This window comes from Convolutriloba macropyga, chromosome 1 (assembly GCF_964194025.1).
Source record: "Convolutriloba macropyga chromosome 1, txConMacr16.3, whole genome shotgun sequence".
Taxonomy (NCBI): domain Eukaryota; kingdom Metazoa; phylum Xenacoelomorpha; order Acoela; family Convolutidae; genus Convolutriloba; species Convolutriloba macropyga.
In genome coordinates, this window is record NC_134468.1 from 78,861,320 (window position 1) to 78,886,084 (window position 24,765).

Consider the following 24,765-nt stretch of genomic DNA (forward strand, 5'->3'; position numbering starts at 1 on the left):
AGAATATTGGGATGCCTTGTGATTGGACCAACCAACAGTCAGCAGTTTCTTGCTTTTACAGTCGCATCAATTATAGCAACCTCCGTTGTTATATACATTAGATGAACTATAACTGAAGAAATGTGATTAAGAACTAAGTCAAAAGCGAGTCATGAGTAGCCCAGAAAACAAATGAATACACTCAAACCCGAATCAGAAGCAACCACAATTAGAGCAGAACTAGCAAGTTTTGTCTTATCAGCTGATTTTTTCCTCATTTAACTTCTGGACAGCAAGTATTGCAACATTAGGATGGATAAAGTCAGGTAAAAGAAAGAAGTTGCAACTTGTAGCAAACAGTCTGAACGCATTTTTGGAACATTCATTTGCAAATGAATGGAAACAAATGCCCGGAAAACTGAGCCCCGCAGACATTGGAACAAGAAGTTTGAAAGCATGAAAGCAGCAAGCAGGAAAAAAAGTGGCTGATATGACAAAAGCTTCTTTACCATGACACTAAACACTGGAGCGTTAATCGAACCAATTACTTAACAATAACCAATTTAGTATTAACTAAATGTGTGAATCCAGTCATGGAACTAGCATGACTGGGTTTAAAAACCTCAGTTTTAGATTATTTTGGATAATAAAGTCATTTGCAATAGTAATTCGAGAAGCCTCCTTTGAGCAGTCGCTAAACAATTTGGAAATTGGCATCAAGAAGTGCAAGACAAAACTCATAGCGATCAGTAGGAATTTGGGTTCCGAGATTGCCAGCCGAAATTCATGGCGACCTGTGGCACTGGATTTATGAATTCAACATCATGCCAGATATTAAAACATTGAGATGCCTCGTGGTCGGACCAACCAAACTTTAGCAGTTTCATGATTTCAGAGTTGCATCAAAAATAGCAACCTCTGTTGTTATATACCTTAGATGAACCATTACTGAAGGAAATGTGATTAAGTACTATGTCAATAGCAAATCATGAGTAGCGCCCAGAAAGCAAATGAATACACGTGAACCCGGGTCAGAGGCCACCACAATTGGAGCAGAGCTAGCAAGTTTTGTCTTATAAGCTAATTTTTTCCTCATTTAACTTCTGGACAGCAAGTATTGCAACATTAGGATGGATAAAGTCAGGTAAAAGAAAGAAGTTGCAACTTGTAGCAAACAGTCTGAACGCATTTTTGGAACATTCATTTGCAAATGAATGGAAACAAATGCCCGGAAAACTGAGCCCCGCAGACATTGGAACAACAAGTTTGAAAGCATGAAAGCAGCAAGCAGGAAAAAAAGTGGCTGATATGACAAAAGCTTCTTTACCATGACACTAAACACTGGAGCGTTAATCGAACCAATTACTTAACAATAACCAATTTAGTATTAACTAAATGTGTGAATCCAGTCATAGAACCGGCATGACTGGGTTTAAAAACCTCAGTTTTAGATTATTTTGGATAATAAACTCATTTGCAATAGTAATTCGAGAAGCCTCCTTTGAGCAGTCGCTAAACAATTTGGAAATTGGCATCAGGAAGTGCAAGACAAAATTCATAGCGATCAGTAGGATTTTGGGTTCCGAGATTGCCAGCCGAAATTCATGGCGACCTGTGGCACTGGATTTATGAATTCAACATCATGCCAGATAATAAAACATTGAGATGCCTCGTGGTCGGACCAACCAACCTTTAGCAGTTTCATGATTTCAGAGTTGCATCAAAAATAGCAACCTCTGTTGTTATATACCTTAGATGAACCATTACTGAAGGAAATGTGATTAAGTACTATGTCAATAGCAAATCATGAGTAGCGCCCAGAAAGCAAATGAATACACGTGAACCCGGTTCAGAGCCCACCACAATTGGAGCAGAGCTAGCAAGTTTTGTCGTATAAGCTAATTTCTCCTCATTTAACTTCTTGACAGCAATTATTGCAACATTAGGATGGATAAAGTCAGATAAAAGAAAGAAGTTTTCGTTGCAAACAGCGTGAAAACATTTTTGAAACATACTGATGCAAATGAATGGAAACATATGACCGGAAAACTGAGCCCCGTAGACAATGGAACAAAAAGTTTGAATGCATGAAAGCAGCAAAGCAGGAACAAAAGTGGCTAAAATGACAAAGTTTCTTTACCATGACCCTAGCTCTGATCAAAACAATTACTTAACAATAAGCAATTTAGTATTAACTAAATGTATGAACCCAGTCATAGAACCAACTTAGAAGCGAGAATGGTCAGAAGAACAATAACCGTCTACAAACCACAAACAGTTTTCGAAAAAAAACTAAACCAAATAGACAGAGGGATGCTCAAGGTTTACTGATAATTATTATACAAAAAAAACAGTTGAAGCCACAATTAAACGAATTGAAACTGGAAAACAACTAAAACACGAGAACAAAGGTATGTAGTTTCTCAGTTCATTCAATTTTTCGGATGAGAACGGAGTTTTTTGAGCTGGAAGAGGACAGGGCATGCACCCAAACCTTGGAAACAAAAACACCCTATCCTACTGGACATGAAAGACTATCACGCGGTTAATTGTTGAGGATGCTCACACTAATAGCTGCAATTATATGTGAACGTAGTTAGTCAGGGCGTACCTGGAACAAACTTTTTTAATCATTGGTCCTCAATTACTCATATGAAGTGTGATTTGGACTTGTTCATAAACCGCCAATAGAAAGCCCAGACTATCACACCAATGATATCTGATCTTCAGCTTTTTTTTTGCGGGCGAGGAAAGATAGTACTCTTTCATCAGCGTAGGAGTAGATTACTTGAACCCTTCAAAATTCAGTAAAAATCTCGCCGGCTTGATAAATAATACATCTGCATATTCACATTTTTTAACCCATGCAGTACACCTTGAAGTTAGCCAAGATCCATACACCAACCGTTGTTTACTTGCATTCAGACGATTCGTATAAGAAAGAGGATATAAAGAGCTGATTGTCTCTGACGACAGAAAAATTTTTACAAAATCTAGAAAGTGTTTAACGTGGAAAACATCAACATTATTATTAAGTACACTGCTCATATTGTAGCAAAACATAGTTCACTAAAAAAACCTCCGATTGCTCGAAGTTTTGGAGGTATATGACAGATAATATTCCAGGTGGCAAAGCAAACGCTCATCATCTTAGGAAGTCAGCAACTTAAAGCAAAAATTTTACAAACAATTGTCACAAAAACTGAAGGTATCTTAAACTATCGCCTCATTACTTACGTTTCTTTTGAAAATAAGGACAAAGAAGACTTAACACTCAACCACTTCATTCTTAGACGACCTCATCTAGCCTTTGCACCCTCTCAAAACCAAATCAAAATTTTTCAACTGTAGGCAAACGCTTTTCGACCACTTTTGAAAAAAAAGAACAGCGTATACTTTAGACCTAAAAAGCAGAAAAAATGGACAGAGCAATCGGAAGGATAACCAAATGGCATTCTGGATCAGACAGTATACCACGGTTTTTTGACATTTTCACAGCAACAAGTACACCTAATGGACAAGCAGTAAAAATTTCAAATTCATTGACGAAGAACAACTCAACAATGCTAAGAGCACAGATACAAACACAACATAATTCAAGCCCGTATTAAAATACTCACCAATTTGTTTGCTTGATCATCTTCTAAAAATGAGTTTCCAACGTACATTACTTTTATTTTACCCTTTGTTGTCTGGGATTATTGTACATTTTTTTGAAAAATCCGTTAGACACTAAAGTTCAGGCACCGTATTCATCAAAACGATCGTTCAAAATAAGTAACCAGCAGAACAACGATTGTCCTACAAACAATCAGCTTACAATGCAAAGAGAAAGATTCGTTGAAATTCCTGAAACCAAATTGTATTATCAGTTTCAAATTACCACCAAAATGTTTATTTCAACCCCAACTCGAAGCGCGTCAAATTTGTCGCCCTGTGTTGAAACTCGAGCTTCAATATTTATTCAAGAATTCAAAATTTGACTACTGCTTGATTTGATTTCCGACCTTTACTCATTTGTTTTCATGCTAATTTACCGCTGAAACCAAAATGTGCGAATTCAATACTTTCAAGTCTTTCTTGTAAGCAAATTGGTCAACCACAAATAACAATAAATTAAAGACACAGATAAAGTATGAGTATCTATAAATTAAGTCTAAAGCATATGATGATTTTAAAATTAGAATGTAAAATGAAGTAGATGAGTTAATTGTTAGACTGTAGTAGAGAGTTTCAACAAATAAGTGCTGTTAGCCCTCGGTTCTTTTACAAAAAAGCACTATGGTTAAAGAATCCTAGGCACGACAACTGCAGCGACCTCAGAACATATGAGCTAGAGCATTCAGTTCTTGGTCGTACTTTATTTTCTTGAATACTACATCGGTCATAAATGGTTTTCCAATAACCATTTTATTGTTTTAACTTTTTATGATATCAAAGATAGTGAACAAAGATGACAAACGATATTTCGTTAGTTAAACAGAACAAATTAGTTTACGATGTGTAGGACATCCTACAGGATGTCCTTTACAATATAAACTTTTGTATTGTACAATCCTAGCGCGGTTGCTAGGACGTAAAAAATTGTTTTGATTAATTAATGTTTGGAGCTGACAAAAACAGACGTTTTGTACGTTTAAAATCGACGAAAACCGATGCTACTTAACTTTTCAAACCGAGGAAAATTTACGCTTCATACGTTTAAAACTGACAAACACCAACAAAACTTAGTAGCGAGACTGCTCAGAATGACAAAAATCGTCAAAAAACCACAAACACGTTGCGAGAAAGAAAACTAAAACGCAAGATTGATGCTCAAGATTAACTAATAAAAATTTCACAAAAAACAATTTTGAAGCAAAGAAAACTTTGCTCATATTCTTATGAAACCAGCAACTGAATGCAGAAATTTTACAAACAATTGACACAAAAAAGGGAGGTATCCTAAACTATCGCCTCATAACTTACGTTTCTTCTGAAAATAAGGATGAAGAAGCCTTAAGACTCAATCGCTTCATTCTTAGCTGACCTCGTCTAGCCTTAGCCCGCTCTCCAAGCGAAATTGAAAGTTTTCAACTGTATTCGGAACAGCTCAAACAGTATTCGGAACAGTATCCGGAACAGCTCAAAGCCGTCTTTTTAGTCTGGTTTGTGAACGAGTTTATCCCAAGCGATTTTTGGCACCTCGGAAGGATAATCAAATGTGATCATGGACCAAGCGGTATACCAAGCTCAATTGAAATTCTCACAGCACCAGGTACATCGATTGGACAAGCAGTAAAAATGTCAAAATCCTGGACGAAGAACAATTCAACAATGCTAGGAGCACTATACATCCAACATAAGTCAACCCTTAACTAAAATCTTCACCAATTGTTTCGCTTATTCATCTCGTAGAAACAAGTTTCCGACGTACATTACGTTTATTTTTCACCTCGTTGTCTGAGATGGTTGTACATTTTTACGAAAAATATTTTTGGCTCTTAAGGTCAAAGCCACAACAACTTAATACCAGCTACAACTCAGAATAGCAACAGATACCGCTTTCATTGAAACGATCCCCACAAAATAAGTGACCATCATTTCAGCGATTGTCCAACAAACAATGCAGCAGTTTTAAATTACCACCAGAATGTTTAATTTCAACCCCAGCTCGAAACGCGTCAAATTTGTCGCTCTGTGTTGAAGCTCAAGCTTCAATATTAATTCAAGGATTCGCAATTTGATTTCTGTTTGATTTGATTTCTGAATTTTACTCATTTGTTTCCATGCTAATTTACCGTTGAAACCAAAACGTGCAAAATCACTAATTTCAGGCCAATCTTGTAAGCAAATTGGTCAACCAATAACAAAAAATTGGAGACACAGGTAAAGTAATGAGTATTAAAAATTAAGTAAAAAAAGCATACTTGATATTGAAATTAGCAGTTAAAATGAAGGAGATGAGTTAAATGTTGGACTAGAGTGCACAACGTCCTAGCAATCGCACAATGATTGTACAAAGCAATAGTTTATAAGGTGTAGGACATCTTTTCTTAATAGCAATGTTAGAGTACAAAGATAAAAAACAAATTTTCGCTAATTGAACAGAGCAAAGTTTTGCTTCCTAACAATCGCACAAGGATTGTACAAAGCAGTTGTTTATCAAGTGTAGTAAATGCTAAAAGATTTCCTAAACATCACAATAAAAATACTTGAAATCGCACTGCTTCCTAGCATTCGCACAAGGAGTGTACAAAGCAACGATTTATGTTGTGTAGGTCATCCTTTTTTATATCAATGTTAGTGTACAGTGATAAAAATTGAATTTTCGTTAATTAAACAGAACAAAATTTTACTTCTTTTACTTCTGTTTAATTTAAGTTTTGTAACCGACAAAAACCGACGCTTCGTAGATTTAAAACCGACAAAAAGCAGCGCTTTTTACATATTCAAACCTTACGTCTTGAAAGTACCATATGCGTTAATGGTGGTCGATCTAACGTACCTGGAGCGTTAATGTTGCGCGACCTTATGTACGTGCTCGTTAAACAATAATCGTCGACATGTATTTTTTGACCTCAACGTACCCCCTGTGTGCGTTCAATAACCGTCTGTGTCATAAGCGAGGACAAACAAAAAGATCGACCTGGGTAACCAATCACAATGTGACAGAACAAAAGAATAGTTCTGTGAAATTCACTTTAGAAAACGACGATCAAAAATTGTCAATTGATTGTTGCTGTGCGCATGTTTGTGTCAAATGTAAAACCATTTAGTATTATTTTCGTATGATGAGTAATTTAAGTTTTCAGAACCATCAACCAAATGCTGTATTGAAGCTCAAGCTTCAATATTAATTCAAGGATTCGCAATTTGACTTCTGCATGATTTGATTTCTGACTTTTACTCATTTGTTTCCATGCTAATTTACCGCTGAAAACAAAATGTGCAAAATCACTAATTCCAGGTCAATCTTGTAAGCAATTTGGTCAACCAATTGCAAAAAAAATTGGAGACACAGGTAAAGTAATGATTATTATAAATTAAGTATAAAAAGCATATCTTGATATTGAAATTAGAAGTTAAAATGAAGGAGATGAGTTAAATGTTGCACTAGAGTAAACAACATCCCAGCATACTCACAAGGATTGTACAAAGCAATAGTTTATAAGGTGTAGGACGTCTTTTCTTAATAGCAATGTTAGAGTACAAAGATTACAAACGAATTTTCGCTAATTGAACAGAACAAAGTTTTGCTTCCTAGCAATCGCACAAGGATTGTACAAAGCAGTTGTTTATCAATTGTAGGACATGCTAAAGGATTTCCTACACGTCATAAACAAATACTTGAAATCGAACAATTTCCTAGCATTCGCACAAGGAGTGTACAAAGCAACAATTTATGTTGTGTAGGTCCTCTTTTTTTATATCAATGTTGGAGTACAATGATAACAATTGAATTTTCGTTAATTAAACAGAACAAAATTTTAATTCTTTGCTGTTTAATTACAGTTTTGTAACCGACAAAAACCGACGCTTCGTAGGGTTAAAACCGACAAAAAGCAGCGCTTTTTGCACAAATTCAAACCGACGAAAAGCGACGTTTCTTACGTTTAAAACCGACGAAAACCAACTCTTCTTACATTTCGAAACCGAAGAAAGCCGACGCTTCTTCCGTTTTGAAACCGACGAATACCAACGATTCCCACCTTTAAATAGTAACAAAAACCGATCAAAACGACAAAAAAATGTAAGGGCTTTGATTGGTTTTGTCGAAGTAAAACCGACGAATACCGACCATTTCTTATGTTTGAATCAGACGAAATTCTCAACACGGGAATGACACCTGTGTTACTTACTAATACGAAGCGGCAACCCGGGCCAAGTTCAGCAAGCGTCTTAGACATGTATGGCCCATTGCCTTTTACAAGTAAACTCTTGATTCAATCTTATAAGCGTGTAATAATTGTGTAACAATCTTATAAGCGTGATTCAACCTAAATAGCGTGTAAAAAAATCGTTTGCTCTGGTACAGTAGGAGAGCTCATGAACTGATATTATTTGGTTTAGAAAGTCAAATGGATTGATATATTGGACCCTGTTCTCTGTTTTGTGTACTTTTGGTTTATTAGCTGGTTGCTAAAAGATGTCTAAAAAATGTACGGTGCAGACTTTCTCCCGCCTATGATAAAGTTTCTAGTTCGTCTGTGGGTCTGAAGGTGGCTCGCGCATATGGCAGAACGTGGCCCGTCTATGTTCCAGAATGGGTGCGTCGATGGTGCTGACTTTGGCTCGACAGTAAGTACCATATGCGTTAATGGTGGTCGATCTAACATACCTGGAGCCTTAATGTTGCGCGACCTTATGTACGTGCTCGTTCATGCAGTTCGTTAAACAATAATCGTCGACCTGTATTTTTTGACCTCAACGTACCCCTTGTGTGCGTTCAAAAACCGTCTGCGTCTTAAGCGAGGACAAACAAAAAGATCGACCTGTTTAACCAATCACAATGTGACAGAACAAAAGAATAGCTCTCTGAAATTCACCTTAGAAAACGACGATCAAAAATTGTCAATTGATTGTTGCTGTGCGCATGATTGTGTCAAATGTAAAACCATTTAGTTTTATTTTCGTAGGATGAGTAATTTAAGTTTTCAGAACCATCAACCAAATGCTGATTATTTTTTTGAAAAACTGGTAGAGTAAATTTCATTTTCTTAGCGAACAGCTTTGGTTTCCAGTTTTAGGTGCGCGACCCTAGAGCGCTCTGATCACACCAATTGGGTCGCACATCGTTGGCGTGGTTCGAGCCAAATTACATGGACTGGAAAGCGCTTGAGTTGCATGATGGCATGGACAATGGTTGCACTACTGTCTGCTCAGAGGACAAAAACTTGGAAATGTTCTGGATACTGGTCGCACAAGGGTCTGACCAGAGATAATATGCGCTCTAGAGTCTGATCATAGGTTGCACTAAAGTCTAGACATTGGTCACATTACGGTCTGATCCGAGGGCAAAGTCGCACTAAAGTCTGGACAATGGTTGCACTAAGGTCTGATCAGAGACCAAAATCTGGACATAAGTTGCCTCAAAATCTGACTTCAGAGCATTAACTGACCATATTTGCTTTTGACCGCAGTTTTATTACCATTGTTTTTGATGAGTTTAAGTTGAATGCTATAGTTTTGAATTGAATAATTTAAACAAATTTCATCTCATTTTAACAAGTAGTCGGGAGTGGTCTGATCACAGGACAAACTTTGAAGTATGATCTGATCAGAGGGAGCGTCGGTCGCACAAAATTTTGGGTCGCACAAAAGTCGCACAAAATTTTTGGGTCGCACATTAATCTGATCGGAAGGTTTTGGGCCACTTTATGGTCTGATCAGAGGTCTTTTTGGTGGTACTACGGTTGCACGGCTTCTTGAGTTGCACTGCGGTTTGATCAGAGGTCTTTGGGTTGCACGATGCTCTGATCAGAGAGGCAAGGTCTGGGAAATGATTTGATCAGAGGGGTCCAAGGTCGCGCACCTAAACCTGGGTTGTTTTGCAATTTTACTTTCTCATTTACTTTGTGGCTCGTTTTTATCTTTTGGACGTCAAAATGTCATTGCTTTTGAAAACAAAAAAAAAGAAAAGTTAAAAACCGAGCCAAAAATTAAAATAGGAAAATTTCAAAACAATTGTTTTGCAATTATCTTTTCTCTTTCACTTTGTGGCTCGTTCTTATCTTTTGGACATCAAAAAATCATTGTTTTTGTTTAAAAATTAGTTTAAAAAATAAGGAATTAGGAGCGAAGGATTTATTTTGATTTTTCAATTCACTACATTTTTATTTCAACTAAAGTATGCCTCCTTGTTTTAAACCTAATTCTTGTTATGGGCAGAAATATCTACTGCATGAATTTTCAACTTGATTCAGCAGCAAATAATTAAAAGTAGAAGAAAAACAGGAATTTTAGTACGCTTAATTTTTAGAGTGAATGAGTTTTGTTTACGATGCTTGGTGTACCTTTTTGCTGGTTGCTGCTCATTTTGGTTTCTGCAAAGGTCGTTCAAGCAACAACCACTGCAATTCGGTGCTGTCGACCACAGAAGTAGCAATGCTGCGACTTGGTTCTCGTGAAGTCATCATCTCAGAGGTTTGTAAAGAGTATATCGGAGATTCAGTTGATGATTGAAAACTGTTTTGACCTTTTGAACTAGTATCAGTATTTGTAGTAATTTCACTATCAACTGATGAAGACTTTGGTTCCCAAGTTTTTCCTGAGGTCTTAATTCCGCTAGTCGTTTCCGTCGGCTGCTGACTCGTTATCTGTTCCATTGACTCCGTACTGCTAACACCACCTACTGAATATATTGACGTTAGATCCGATGTGGTATGGTGAGGGGATGATCTCCCATTTGTTTTTCTGGTAGTTGTCTCTGTCGGCTGCTGAATAGTTGTCTGTCCTGTTGACTCCGAACTGCTAACACCACTTGCTGAGTATATTGACGTTAGATCCGATGTATGGCGAGGGGTCGAACTCCCATTTGTTTTTCTGGCAGTTGTTTCTGTCGGCTGCTGATTAGTTTTCTGTCCCGTTGACTCCGAGCTGCTAACAACACTTGCGGAATATATTGACGTTGGATCCGATGTGGTATGGCGAGGGGTCGAACTCCCATTTGTTTTTCTGGCAGTTGTTTCTGTCGGCTGCTGATTAGTTGTCTGTCTCGTTGACTTCGAACTGCTAAAAGCACTTGCTGAATATATTGACGTTAGATCCGATGTGCTATGGTGAGGGGTCGAATTCTGATTTGTTTTTCTGGTAGTTGCTTCTGTCGGCTGCTGATTGGTTGTCTGTCCCGTTGACCCCGAACTGCTAACAATACTTGCTGAATACATTGACGTTAGATCCGATGTGGTATGATGAGAGGTCAAACTCCCATTTGTTTTTATTGTAGTTGTTTCTATCGGCTGCTGATTAGTTGTCCGTCCCGTTGACTCCGAACTGCTAACACCACTTGCTGAATATATTGACGTTAGATCCGATGTGGTATGGTGAGGGGTTGAAATTCCATTTGTTTTTCTGGAAGTTGTTTCTGTCGGCTGCTGATTAGTTGATTGTCCCGTTGACTCCGAACTGCTATCACCACTTGGTGAATAGATTGACGTTAGATCCGATGTAGTATGATGAGGGGTCAAACTTCCGTTTGTTTTTCTGGTAGTTGATTCTGTCGGCTGCTGATTAGTTGTCAGTCCCGTTGACTCCGAACTGCTAAGATCGCTTGCTGAATATAATGAGGTTAGATCCGATGTGGTATGGCGAGGAGTCGAATTCCCATTTGTGTTTCTGGTAGTTGTTTCTGTCGGCTGATGATTAGTTGTCTGTCCCGTTGACTCCGAGCTGCTAACAATACTTGCTGAATATATTGACGTTAGATCCGATGTGGTTTGATGGGGGGTCGAAATCCCATTTGTTTTTCTGGTTGTTTCTGTCGGCTGCTGATTAGTTGTCTCTCCCGTTGACCCCGAAATGCTAACACCACTTGCTGAAAATAATGACGTTAGATCTGATGTGGTATGGTGAGGGGTCAAACTCCCATTTGTTTTTCTGGTTGTTGTTTCTGTCGGCTGCTTTTTAGTTGTCTGTCCCGTTGACTCCGAGCTGCTAACAATACTTGCTGAATATATTGACGTTAGATCCGGTGTGGTTTGATGGGGGGTCGAAATCCCATTTGTTTTTCTGGTTGTTTCTGTCGGCTGCTGATTAGTTGTCTCTCCCGTTGACTCCGAACTACTAACACCGCTTGCTGAATATAATGACGTTAGATCCGATGTGGTATGGTGAGGGGTGGAACTCCCGTTTGTTTTTCTGATAGTTGTTTCTGTCGGCTTCTGATTAGTTGTCTCTCCCGTTGACCCCGAAATGCTAACACCACTTGCTGAAAATAATGACGTTAGATCTGATGTGGTATGGTGAGGAGTCAAACTCCCATTTGTTTTTCCGGTTGTTGTTTCTGTCGGCTGCTGATTAGTTGTCTCTCCCGTTGACTCCGAACTGCTAACACCACTTGCTGAATATATTGACGTTAGATCTGATGTGGTATAGTGAGGGGTCGAACTCACATTTGATTTTCTTCTAGTTGTTTCTGTCGGCTGCTGATTAGTTGTCTGTGCCGTTGACACCGAACTGCTAACATCACTTGCTGAATATATTGACGTTAGATCCGATGTGGTATGGTGAGGTGTCGAACTCACATTTGTTTTTCTGCTAAATGTTTCTGTCGGCTGCTTATTAGTTGTCTGTGCCGTTGACTCCGAACTGCTAACATCACTTGCTGAATATATTGACGTTAGATCCGATGTGGTATGGTGAGGAGTTGATCTCCCGTTTGTTTTTCCGGCAGTTAATTCTGTAGGCTGCTGATTAGTTGTCTCTCCCGTTGACTCCGAACTGCTCACACCATTTTCTGAATATATTGACGATAGATCCGATGTGGTATGGTGAGGGGTCGAACTCCCAATTGTTTTTCTGGTTGTTGTTTTTGTCGGCTGCTGATTAGTTGTCTCTCCCATTGACTCCGATCTGCTAACTCCACTTGCTGAATATATTGATGTTAGATCCGATGTGGTATAGTGAGGGGTCGAACTCACATTTGATTTTCTGCTAGTTGTTTCTGTCGGCTGCTGATTAGTTGTCTGTGCCGTTGACACCGAACTGCTAACATCACTTGCTGAATATATTGACGTTAGATCCGATGTGGTATGGTGAGGTGTCGAACTCACATTTGTTTTTCTGCTAAATGTTTCTGTCGGCTGCTTATTAGTTGTCTGTGCCGTTGACTCCGAACTGCTAACATCACTTGCTGAATATATTGACGTTAGATCCGATGTGGTATGGTGAGGAGTTGATCTCCCGTTTGTTTTTCCGGCAGTTAATTCTGTAGGCTGCTGATTAGTTGTCTCTCCCGTTGACTCCGAACTGCTCACACCATTTTCTGAATATATTGACGATAGATCCGATGTGGTATGGTGAGGGGTCGAACTCCCAATTGTTTTTCTGGTTGTTGTTTTTGTCGGCTGCTGATTAGTTGTCTCTCCCATTGACTCCGATCTGCTAACTCCACTTGCTGAATATATTGATGTTAGATCCGATGTGGTATAGTGAGGGGTCGAACTCACATTTGATTTTCTGCTAGTTGTTTCTGTCGGCTGCTGATTAGTTGTCTGTGCCGTTGACACCGAACTGCTAACATCACTTGCTGAATATATTGACGTTAGATCCGATGTGGTATGGTGAGGTGTCGAACTCACATTTGTTTTTCTGCTAAATGTTTCTGTCGGCTGCTTATTAGTTGTCTCTCCCATTGACTCCGATCTGCTAACTCCACTTGCTGAATATATTGATGTTAGATCCGATGTGGTATAGTGAGGGGTCGAACTCACATTTGATTTTCTGCTAGTTGTTTCTGTCGGCTGCTGATTAGTTGTCTGTGCCGTTGACACCGAACTGCTAACATCACTTGCTGAATATATTGACGTTAGATCCGATGTGGTATGGTGAGGTGTCGAACTCACATTTGTTTTTCTGCTAAATGTTTCTGTCGGCTGCTTATTAGTTGTCTGTGCCGTTGACTCCGAACTGCTAACATCACTTGCTGAATATATTGACGTTAGATCCGATGTGGTATGGTGAGGAGTTGATCTCCCGTTTGTTTTTCCGGCAGTTAATTCTGTAGGCTGCTGATTAGTTGTCTCTCCCGTTGACTCCGAACTGCTCACACCATTTTCTGAATATATTGACGATAGATCCGATGTGGTATGGTGAGGGGTCGAACTCCCAATTGTTTTTCTGGTTGTTGTTTTTGTCGGCTGCTGATTAGTTGTCTCTCCCATTGACTCCGATCTGCTAACTCCACTTGCTGAATATATTGATGTTAGATCCGATGTGGTATAGTGAGGGGTCGAACTCACATTTGATTTTCTGCTAGTTGTTTCTGTCGGCTGCTGATTAGTTGTCTGTGCCGTTGACACCGAACTGCTAACATCACTTGCTGAATATATTGACGTTAGATCCGATGTGGTATGGTGAGGTGTCGAACTCACATTTGTTTTTCTGCTAAATGTTTCTGTCGGCTGCTTATTAGTTGTCTGTGCCGTTGACTCCGAACTGCTAACATCACTTGCTGAATATATTGACGTTAGATCCGATGTGGTATGGTGAGGAGTTGATCTCCCGTTTGTTTTTCCGGCAGTTAATTCTGTAGGCTGCTGATTAGTTGTCTCTCCCGTTGACTCCGAACTGCTCACACCATTTTCTGAATATATTGACGATAGATCCGATGTGGTATGGTGAGGGGTCGAACTCCCAATTGTTTTTCTGGTTGTTGTTTCTGTCGGCTGCTGATTAGTTGTCTCTCCCATTGACTCCGATCTGCTAACTCCACTTGCTGAATATATTGATGTTAGATCCGATGTGGTATGGTGAGGGGTGGAACTCCCGTTTGTTTTTCTGATAGTTGTTTCTGTCGGCTTCTGATTAGTTGTCTCTCCCGTTGACCCCGAAATGCTAACACCACTTGCTGAAAATAATGACGTTAGATCTGATGTGGTATGGTGAGGAGTCAAACTCCCATTTGTTTTTCCGGTTGTTGTTTCTGTCGGCTGCTGATTAGTTGTCTCTCCCGTTGACTCCGAACTGCTAACACCACTTGCTGAATATATTGACGTTAGATCTGATGTGGTATAGTGAGGGGTCGAACTCACATTTGATTTTCTGCTAGTTGTTTCTGTCGGCTGCTGATTAGTTGTCTGTGCCGTTGACACCGAACTGCTAACATCACTTGCTGAATTTATTGACGTTAGATCCGATGTGGTATGGTGAGGTGTCGAACTCACATTTGTTTTTCTGCTAAATGTTTCTGTCGGCTGCTTATTAGTTGTCTGTGCCGTTGACTCCGAACTGCTAACATCACTTGCTGAATATATTGACGTTAGATCCGATGTGGTATGGTGAGGAGTTGATCTCCCGTTTGTTTTTCCGGCAGTTAATTCTGTAGGCTGCTGATTAGTTGTCTCTCCCGTTGACTCCGAACTGCTCACACCATTTTCTGAATATATTGACGATAGATCCGATGTGGTATGGTGAGGGGTCGAACTCCCAATCGTTTTTCTGGTTGTTGTTTCTGTCGGCTGCTGATTAGTTGTCTCTCCCATTGACTCCGATCTGCTAACTCCACTTGCTGAATATATTGATGTTAGATCCGATGTGGTATAGTGAGGGGTCGAACTCAAATTTGTTTTTCTGCTAGTTGTTTCTGTCGGCTGCTGATTAGTTGTCTGTCCCGTTGTCTCCGAACTGCTAACACTGCTTGCTGAATATATTGAGGCTTGATCCGATGTGGTATGGCGAGGAGTCGAACTCTTATTTGTGTTTCTGGTAAATGTTTCTGTCGGCTGCTGATTAGTTGTCTGTGCCGTTGACTCCGAACTGCTAACATCACTTGCTGAATATATTGACATTAGATCCGATGTGGTATGGTGAGGAGTTGATCTCCCGTTTGTTTTTCTGGCAGTTAATTCTGTAGGCTGCTGATTAGTTGTCTCTCCCGTTGACTCCGAACTGCTCACACCGTTTTCTGAATATATTGACGTTAGATCCGATGTGGTATGGTGAGGGGTCGAACTCCCAATTGTTTTTCTGGTTGTTGTTTCTGTCGGCTGCTGATTAGTTGTCTGTCCCGTTGACTCCGATCTGCTAACTCCACTTGCTGAATATATTGATGTTAGATCCGATGTGGTATAGTGAGGGGTCGAACTAAAATTTGTTTTTCTGCTAGTTGTTTCTATCGGCTGCTGATTAGTTGTCTGTCCCGTTGACTCCGAACTGCTAACACTGCTTGCTGAATATATTGAGGCTTGATCCGATGTGGTATGGCGAGGAGTCGAACTCTTATTTTTGTTTCTGGTAGTTGTTTCTGTCGGCTGATGATTAGTTGTCTGTCCCGTTGACTCCGAGCTGCTAACAACACTTGCTGAATATATTGACGTTGGATCCGATGTGGTATGGTGAGGGGTCGAACTCCCATTTTCCTTCCTGTTAGTTGTTTCTGTCGGCTGCTGATTAGTTGTCTGTGCCGTTGACTCCGAACTGCTAACATCACTAGCTGAATATATTGACGTTAGATCCGATGTGGTATGGTGAGGTGTCGAACTCACATTTGTTTTTCTGCTAAATGTTTCTGTCGGCTGCTGATTAGTTGTCTGTGCCGTTGACTCCGAACTGCTTACATCACTTGCTGAATATATTGACGTTAGATCCGATGTGGTATGGTGAGGGGTTGATCTCCCGTTTGTTTTTCTGGCAGTTGTTTCTGTAGGCTGCTGATTAGTTGTCTCTCCCGTTGACTCCGAACTGCTCACACCATTTTCTGAATATATTGACGTTAGATCCGATGTGGTATAGTGAGGGGTCGAACTCAAATTTGTTTTTCTGCTAGTTGTTTCTGTCGGCTGATGATTAGTTTTCTGTCCCGTTGACTCCGAGCTGCTAACAACACTTGCTGAATATATTGACGTTAGATCCGATGTGGTATGGTGAGGGGTCGAACTACCATTTTCCTTCCTGTTAGTTGTTTCTGTCGGCTGCTGATTAGTTGTGTGTTCCGTTGTCTCCGAACTGCTAACGCCACTTGCAGAATATATTGACGTTAGATCCGATGTGGTATGGTGAGGTGTCGAACTCACATTTGTTTTTCTGCTAAATGTTTCTGTCGGCTGCTGATTAGTTGTCTGTGCCGTTGACTCCGAACTGCTTACATCACTTGCTGAATATATTGACGTTAGATCCGATGTGGTATGGTGAGGGGTTGATCTCCCGTTTGTTTTTCTGGCAGTTGTTTCTGTAGGCTGCTGATTAGTTGTCTCTCCCGTTGACTCCGAACTGCTCACACCATTTTCTGAATATATTGACGTTAGATCCGATGTGGTATGGTGAGGGGTCGAACTCCCAATTTTTTTTCTGGTAGTTGTTTCTGTCGGCTGCTGATTAGTTGTCTGTCCCGTTGACTCCGATCTGCTAACTCCACTTGCTGAATATTTTGACGTTAGATCCGATGTGGTATAGTGAGGGGTCGAACTCAAATTTGTTTTTCTGCTAGTTGTTTCTGTCGGCTGCTGATTAGTTGTCTGTCCCGTTGACTCCAAACTGCTAACACTGCTTGCTGAAAATATTGAGGCTAGATCCGATGTGGTATGGCGAGGAGTCGAACTCTTATTTGTGTTTCTGGTAGTTGTTTCTGTCGGCTGATGATTAGTTGTCTGTCCCGTTGACTCCGAGCTGCTAACAACACTTGCTGAATATATTGACGTTAGATCCGATGTGGTATGGTGAGGGGTCGAACTCCCATTTTCCTTCCTGTTAGTTTTTTCTGTCGGCTGCTGATTAGTTGTGTGTTCCGTTGTCTCCGAACTGCTAACGCCACTTGCTGAATATAATGACGTTAGATCGGGTGTGGTATGGTGAGGGGTTGAAATCAAATTTGCTTTTCTGCTAGTTGTTTCTGTCGGCTGCTGATTAGTTGTCTGTCCCGTTGACTCCGAACTGCTAACACTGCTTGCTGAATATATTGAGGCTTGATCCGATGTGGTATGGCGAGGAGTTGAACTCCCATTTGTGTTTCTGGTAGTTGTTTCTGTCGGCTGATGATTAGTTGTCTGTCCCGTTGACTCCGAGCTGCTAACAACACTTGCTGAATATATTGACGTTAGATCCGATGTGGTACGGTGAGGGGTCGAACTCTCATTTTCATTCCTGTTAGTTGTTTCTGTCGGCTGCTGATTAGTTGTCTGTCCCGTTGACTCCGAACTGCTAAAACCAATTGTTGAATATTTTGACGCTAGATCCGCTGTAGTATAGTGAGGCGGCGAACTCCGATTTGTTTTTGTGGTAGTTGTTTCCGTTGGTTGCTGATTAGTTGTCTGTCCCATTGACTCCGAACTGCTTAAACCACTTGTTGAATATTTTGACGCTAGATCCGATGTGGTATGGTGAGGGGTTGAACTCCCATTTTCTTTTCTGTTAGTTGTTTCTGTCGGCTGCTGATTAGTTGTCTGTCCCGTTGGCACCGAACTGCTAAAACCACTTGTGGAATATTTTGACGCTAGGTCCGATGTAGTATAGTGAGGAGGCGAACTCCGATTTGTTTTTGTGGTAGTTGTTTCCGTTGGCTGCTGATTAGTTGTCTGTCCCATTGACTCCGATCTGCTAAAACCACTTGCTGAATATGTTGACGTGAGATCCGATGTGGTATGGTGAGGGGTTGAACTCCAATTTTCTGTTCTGGTAGTTGTTTCTGTCTGCTGCTGATTAGTTGTCTGTCCCGTTGACTCCGAACTGCTAAAACCACTTGTTGAATATTTTGACGCAAGATCCGATGTATTATGTTGAGGAGTCAAACTCCCATTTGTTTTTGTGGTAGTTGTTTCTGTCGGCTGCTGATTAGTTGTCTGTCCTGTTGACTCCAAACTGCTAACACCACTTGCTGAATATATTGACGCTAGATCCAATGTGGTATGGTGAGGAGTCGAACTCCCAATTGTTTTTCTGGTAGTTGTTTCTGTCGGCTGCTGATTAGTTGTCTGTCCCGTTGACTCCGAACTGCTAAGACCACTTGCTGAATATTTTGACGCTAGATCCGATGTAGTATGTTGAGGAGTCAAACTCCCATTTGTCTTTGTGGTAGTTGTTTCTGTCGGCTGCTGATTAGTTGTCTGTCCTGTTGACTCCAAACTGCTAAAACCACTTGCTGAATATTTTGACGTTAGATCCGATGTGGTATGGTGAGGGGTTGAACTCCCATTTGTTTTCCTGGTAGTTGTTTCTGTCGGCTGCTGATTAGTTGTCTGTCCCATTGACTCCGAACTGCTAAAACCACTTGCTGAATATTTTGACGTTAGATCCGATGTGGTATGGTGAGGGGTTGAACTCCCATTTGTTTTTCTGGTAGTTGTTTCTGTCGGCTGCTGATTAGTTGTCTGTCCCGTTGACTCCGAACTGCTAAAACCACTTGCTGAATATTTTGACGTTAGATCCGATGTGGTATGGTGAGGGGTTGAACTCCCATTTGTTTTTCTGGTAGTTGTTTCTGTCGGCTGCTGATTAGTTGTCTGTCCTGTTGACTCCAAACTGCTAACACCACTTGCTGAATATATTGACGCTAGATCCGATGTGGTATAGTGAGGAGTCGAACTCCCAATTGTTTTTCTGGTAGTTGTTTCTGTCGGCTGCTGGTTTGTTGTCTGTCCCATTGACTCCGAACTGCTAAAACCACTTGCTGAATATTTTGACGTTAGATCCGATGTGGTATGGTGAGGGGTTGAACTCCCATTTGTTTTTCTGGTAGTTGTTTCTGTCTGCTGCTGATTAGTTGTCTGTCCCGTTGACTTCGAACTGCTAAAACCACTTGTTGAATATTTTGACGCTAGATCCGATGTATTATGTTGAGGAGTCAAACTCCCATTTGTTTTTCTGGTAGTTGTTTCTGTCGGCTGCTGATTAGTTGTCTGTCCCGTTGACTTCGAACTGCTAACAGCACTTGCTGAATATATCGACGTTAGATCCGATGTGGTATTGTTAGGAGCCGAACTCAATTTTGTTTTTCTGGTAGTTGTTTCTGTCGGCTGCTGATTAGTAGTCTGTCCCGTTGACTCCGAACTGCTAACACTACTTGCTGAATATATTGACGTTAGATCCGATGTGTTATGGTGAGGGGTCGAATTCCAATTTGTTTTTCTGGTAGTTGTTTCTGTCGGCTGCTGATTAGTTGTCTGTCCCGTTGACTCCGAACTGCTGACACCACTTGCTGAATATATTGTCGTTAGATCCGATGTGGTATGGTGAGGGGTCGAACTCCCATTTGTTTTTCTGGTAGTTGAATCAGTTGTCTTTTGTGAATGTGTCAGTTCGCTATTAATTGTTTGGCTGGTTGTTTCAGAGGGCTGTTTATCGGTTTCACTCTCAGTGGATGAAGAAATTGAAATACTTTCTATAGTAGGATGGGTGCTGCCCAAGTAATTGGAATTTTCCGATGTTTTTACATTAGTCACCGATATTTTTGTTGCTGTATTTGTTTCACGTGAAGGATGGGGCCTTGTACTTGTTTCAGAAGCTGTTAGTGTTGAAGTGAAGGTAAAGTCGGCTGTATCTTTCTCATCTGGCGAAGTGGGTGAACTTTCGGGACTGCTGAATTTGGTAGCTTTTGACTCCGTGGTACTGTTCATTGATTCCGGTGCTGTGATGTGTGTCAATGTTTCAGTTATATCAGGTTTTGAGACGCTAGTTCTTGTAAAAGTGCCATCCCAAATTGTTGTTTTTGTAATCTCGCTCATGTTTTGATTTTGTAAGCGGATTGAAATGTCCATATCGCCGTTGCATTGGCTCAGAAAAGTTTTAATAACAGCATATAGGCATCTCTCATTGCTGTATCTGTTCACGTACGATATGACTGGACCACCTTTGTCCCCTGAGCAAGTTCCAGCGCCAGGGAGGTTATCAACTCCCATTGCAGCTGTAAAAGCATTTGATTCAGTTTTTTACTAATGTCATCCCCCGCCATCTTACTTCGTTTAAAAAACCCAGCCTGTTTTTCAAAGTATGCAAATTATTGGTATGTTTTCTGTGCTGAATAATGTCGTGTTTTCATTCTATCGAGTTAAATTTTATTATTGTGCTAAAAATGACGAAAGCGCTGACTTTCACAAAATCAATACTTTACTACTGGATTAATAAAATGACAATTAAAAATAGAAAAAATATTGAAAAATTCTGTGAAAGCTGCGGAAATTTTATGAAAAGAATGCAAATATTACATGTCTAGCCGATTTTAGGCATATTAAAGGAGGTTTTCTGGAGTATCAAATTTTAACGCATGCAGCGCCCATTTAGACAAAATTATGCGCTGAAAATGCGCTGAAATGGGCTGAGATCATGATGTGAGAAGCTGGTAAAATAAAAAAAGATGCCTGTGCAAACGTATGGCTCATCGCTACCACACCATCCATTCAACTTCACTGCATGTGATTTGACATAGAGAAGAGTGTCAGAGGTTAGAGTGTCACCATAGTCCTCCACCCCTGTGCCGTAAATTTCCACCACGTTCTCAGAGTAGTCAACAGCATCTGACCAATCAGGGAAGAGAAAACATGGCGTCATTGTTTTATTAGTTTTGATTGGGTGGGGCAATTTGATATACGCTATTCGGTCCTCTTCGTTTCTGAAACAGAATTATCTCAAAGTGATCAACCGTTTTACTGTTATATTTTTCAGCTGATTTGTGGCAGTATAATTAGAGCGTTATCCAATAAAAAAGTGGCTGGAGCAATGAAATTATCTCAACTTCATATTAACTGTAAAGAAAATCCCTCGGTTTCGGATCATTACGATGCAGAGGTATACCCAAATCGTCACGGGCAGATATGCCCGATGCGTGTATCTCGTGTTCGTTTTTACTATGTTAATACATTGAAAGTGGAACAATATTGCGGAAAATAGCCACTTTAGCAGAAACCGGCAAAATGGAAGGGAATATCGTATCCCGTGTTCACAAAAGTGTCCTAATTTTAGCCGCGAAATACAAGTACAAACTATATAACCTATCTTCCGCACGGCTTGTATCACGCATCTGCTCCATTTATGTATCGCTTTTTCGCACGCAATGTAGCTCGATTTCGCATATAATCTGCATTTAAGCCTAGCTTAGTTACTTCTCATTTAATTGAGCCTAACATATTACTACTAATAGTACCTTATTACTATTAATTTACTAATTATAGTACTTTTTTACTACTTATTACTACTTATTAGTACAATTTATTACTAATTATTAAAATCGGCCAGTCCCACATTGATATACAAAGCCTTTGATGTGCGAGGGATTTTTCGGAAAAAAATCAGTGTTTGTGATTGCATGTATTTAAAGGACTTTAAAGCTTTGAAAGCTTCAATTAAATCTTTATTAAAGTGCTTATTGCGTGCTAAAAATGCGAGCGAGTAATAGATACCTAAATTGAGCGGAAACGTGCTACAAGACTTGTGACCTACTTTTCGTTCCGAATGTTCTTTTATATCGCAAAATTGGCGGAACTCTTTTTGCAAAAACTAAGATACAAAGGATGTCTCCTAATTTCGTTCATTGTACGTATCTAATTTTCGAGCCAATTTTATTGAGGCGGAAATTTTGGGGTATACCTCTGCATCGTAATGATAATGGCATACAATTTGTGTTTGTAAATTCAATTTATTTCTTTGTTTTTAAAGCAGCAATAATCTCTTAATTCTGAGTTATTGACTGCTTCAGAATGAGAGTCTTGTAATAATTAGGAAATTTTAAGCGTAGGTTGTGTGAGCATGAATCCGCTGAGAGTATCTGGACTTTATCGAGAAAGGCTTTCTTACTCGAGATGGTGAGCCCGATTTCCAAATGAGTTTCACAGAGTCACCGAAGCTCGCTTAGAACAAGCAACCTGCAAGACTGAAAACTCAAAATTTAATAGATATCAACTTTTGATTATGTATATAAGAACTTGTATGAATTCTTTAAGCAAAACTGACATATGCGTCATTTCGATTCTAATATTTGAAGAAAAATAAATAATGTTGATATAATTTTCAGTAGCAATATTAGTAAATTAGTCCCCTATTTAGCATTTATTACAAAACAAGCGAAAATTGTTTTGAAAAGAACTTGTAATACTGGTGTGTGCTATAGATATACTTAAGCTACTGGGTATTTTCTCGAGACCACATAGACAAATTGAGATTTCAACCTCGAGTTTTATTTCAAATATACAAACGACTTTTAAGATATTTAGAAGTAGACATGAATTGAATTGTTTATGTCAAACAGGATTCAATATGAGTCCTGCCTCAACGCATAAAGTCATTGTAATGAGCGAGAAGAAAAAGACTGAATTAGCACAAGTTGAATTAGTAACCTTAAAAAAATTAAAAGATGTTCATTAGTGAGTACTCAATTACCACAAATACAAAGTTTAGGCTAGTTTTTCCTAATGTTGTATCCCCAGTGATTCTGGTAATTTTATTGTGTGAGATCTGACAAGATGCTGATCAAGAATCTTTATCGTGTAAGATCTTATCTGGTCACAAACGATAAAAATTCTGCCCTACGTAAAGTTTAATCGTGTAAGATCTGATAAAAATCTTATCAAAAATATTAGTCATAGCTTTCCGAATGATTATCTTACAAGACCTTATAAGATTCTTAAAAAATCTTACACAATAAACTTTTTTTGTCCGGCAGTTTTTTTATCGTGCAAGATCTTATAAGGAGGAATTTTTATCATAGACGATCTGACAAAAGTGAACTTTTATTGTGTAAGATCTCATCAGAAATGATTAAAAATTTTTATCGTGTAAGACCTGATAAATTGTCTTACAAATTCTTAGTCAGGTGACGCATAATCTTATATGTACTTATAAAACAATTTTGTAAGAAATTTGTAAGATCTTACATGATAAAAATCCTCAAATGTCTGGGGATGATATAGACAGTAATTAACTTAAAAACTTGTCAAAAACTATGATACGACTTTGTGATATCCTTGACTGTGGAGATACGTATTTGAGCCACAAATCCGCTTAGAGTTTGTAGAGTGGGATTCGAGGTGCGAATCCGACCTTTTACTTATTTGTGGGATTACCACTTTTAGTTTGTTTTAGCAATTGAGCTATAAATGCAACCGTGTTTTATCTGTCGTGGAAAAGCTCCTCGAATCCAATAGGATTCTACTTATTGGAAAACAGAGTAGAATAAAAGCAAATGAATTAAATGATGAAAGTTAAGGGAATGACAGGATGATGAAAGTGGGTTATGTGAACAACTGACATTTTGACTTATTAGTCGGAGGCAAACTAAAAATAGGTGAACACTGACTTTTGATTAGGCAAGGACAAACTTAAACAGATTTGGTACCTAAATGAAACAATTTGAACTTAATATGGTACAACCGTACCACAGAATTATAAGCTGTAATTTCTCTCGATAACCTGAGATTAAAACGAATGCTACTATTACGTCAGTAAATTTTTACCAATAATTTAGCGAGTTCCAGATTTATGGTCTATAGTTTCCTAATAGAGAGAGAGAGAGAGTTAATGGTATTGACAGTGTTATCATTACTAATATAGTACGCTAGAGGTAATTTGGTACACTCAAGTCATGACCTTATTCTCATTTTGTGGTAGTTTTCTCAGAATAGTAGCCACACAATACTCCCTAGGAGTTTCTTGACGTGATTTAGTGGGCTTTGTTCAAGTTGGCTTTAAACAAATGATAATACTGCGGTAGTATAGATCGTTAACGAAAATATTTTGGGGCCAAATTATGTTGGTAGTTGAGCAAAATGTGTTAGAAGTTAGTTTTCTTAAAAGTGTAGCTATTGAAAACTATCAGTTATTTGAACACGTGATATAACGGACTCTGAACAAATCAAGTTTGTGCTCCTTATTTTCTATCTTATTTTTTAATCTCCTAGCACAAAATTATTACGCTTGTGATACTGATTGGCGCAAATCTGTACAAACGCATTGAATTATAACTTGATTTCAATTTTTTCTGGGTCTTATCCTGTTATGGCCTCCCAACTCAGTTCATATAACGTATACCCCAGTTCTCATTTTTTCTTGCCAAACCTATTTTCAAACGCAAATGGACGAAATTCATTTTAAAAGGTTTTTTTGGACCTGTTCCTCGAGGTCGAAGGATAATTCTACAACCTGTAGCCCGTTTTTTAAGGTTATTTA

At 39.3% G+C, this 24,765-nt stretch overlaps 2 protein-coding genes across 2 annotated transcripts in view; one reads left to right on the plus strand and one right to left on the minus strand.

The window, feature by feature from the left end:
• LOC142342955 (transmembrane protein 120A-like) overlaps positions 1-24,765 on the plus strand; it is a 241,844-nt gene that overhangs the window by 102,357 nt on the left and 114,722 nt on the right. The window lies entirely within an intron of this gene.
• Positions 9,931-24,765, minus strand: part of LOC142342950 (uncharacterized) — an 18,664-nt gene continuing 3,829 nt past the window's right edge. The window contains exons 3-4 of the mRNA XM_075394630.1: positions 20,967-21,217; positions 9,931-20,512 (exon numbers count right to left, since the gene is read on the minus strand). Coding sequence (XP_075250745.1) covers positions 9,993-20,512; positions 20,967-21,217 — 10,771 coding nt within the window. The 3' untranslated portion in view covers positions 9,931-9,992. The remainder of the gene's footprint in view (positions 20,513-20,966; positions 21,218-24,765) is intronic.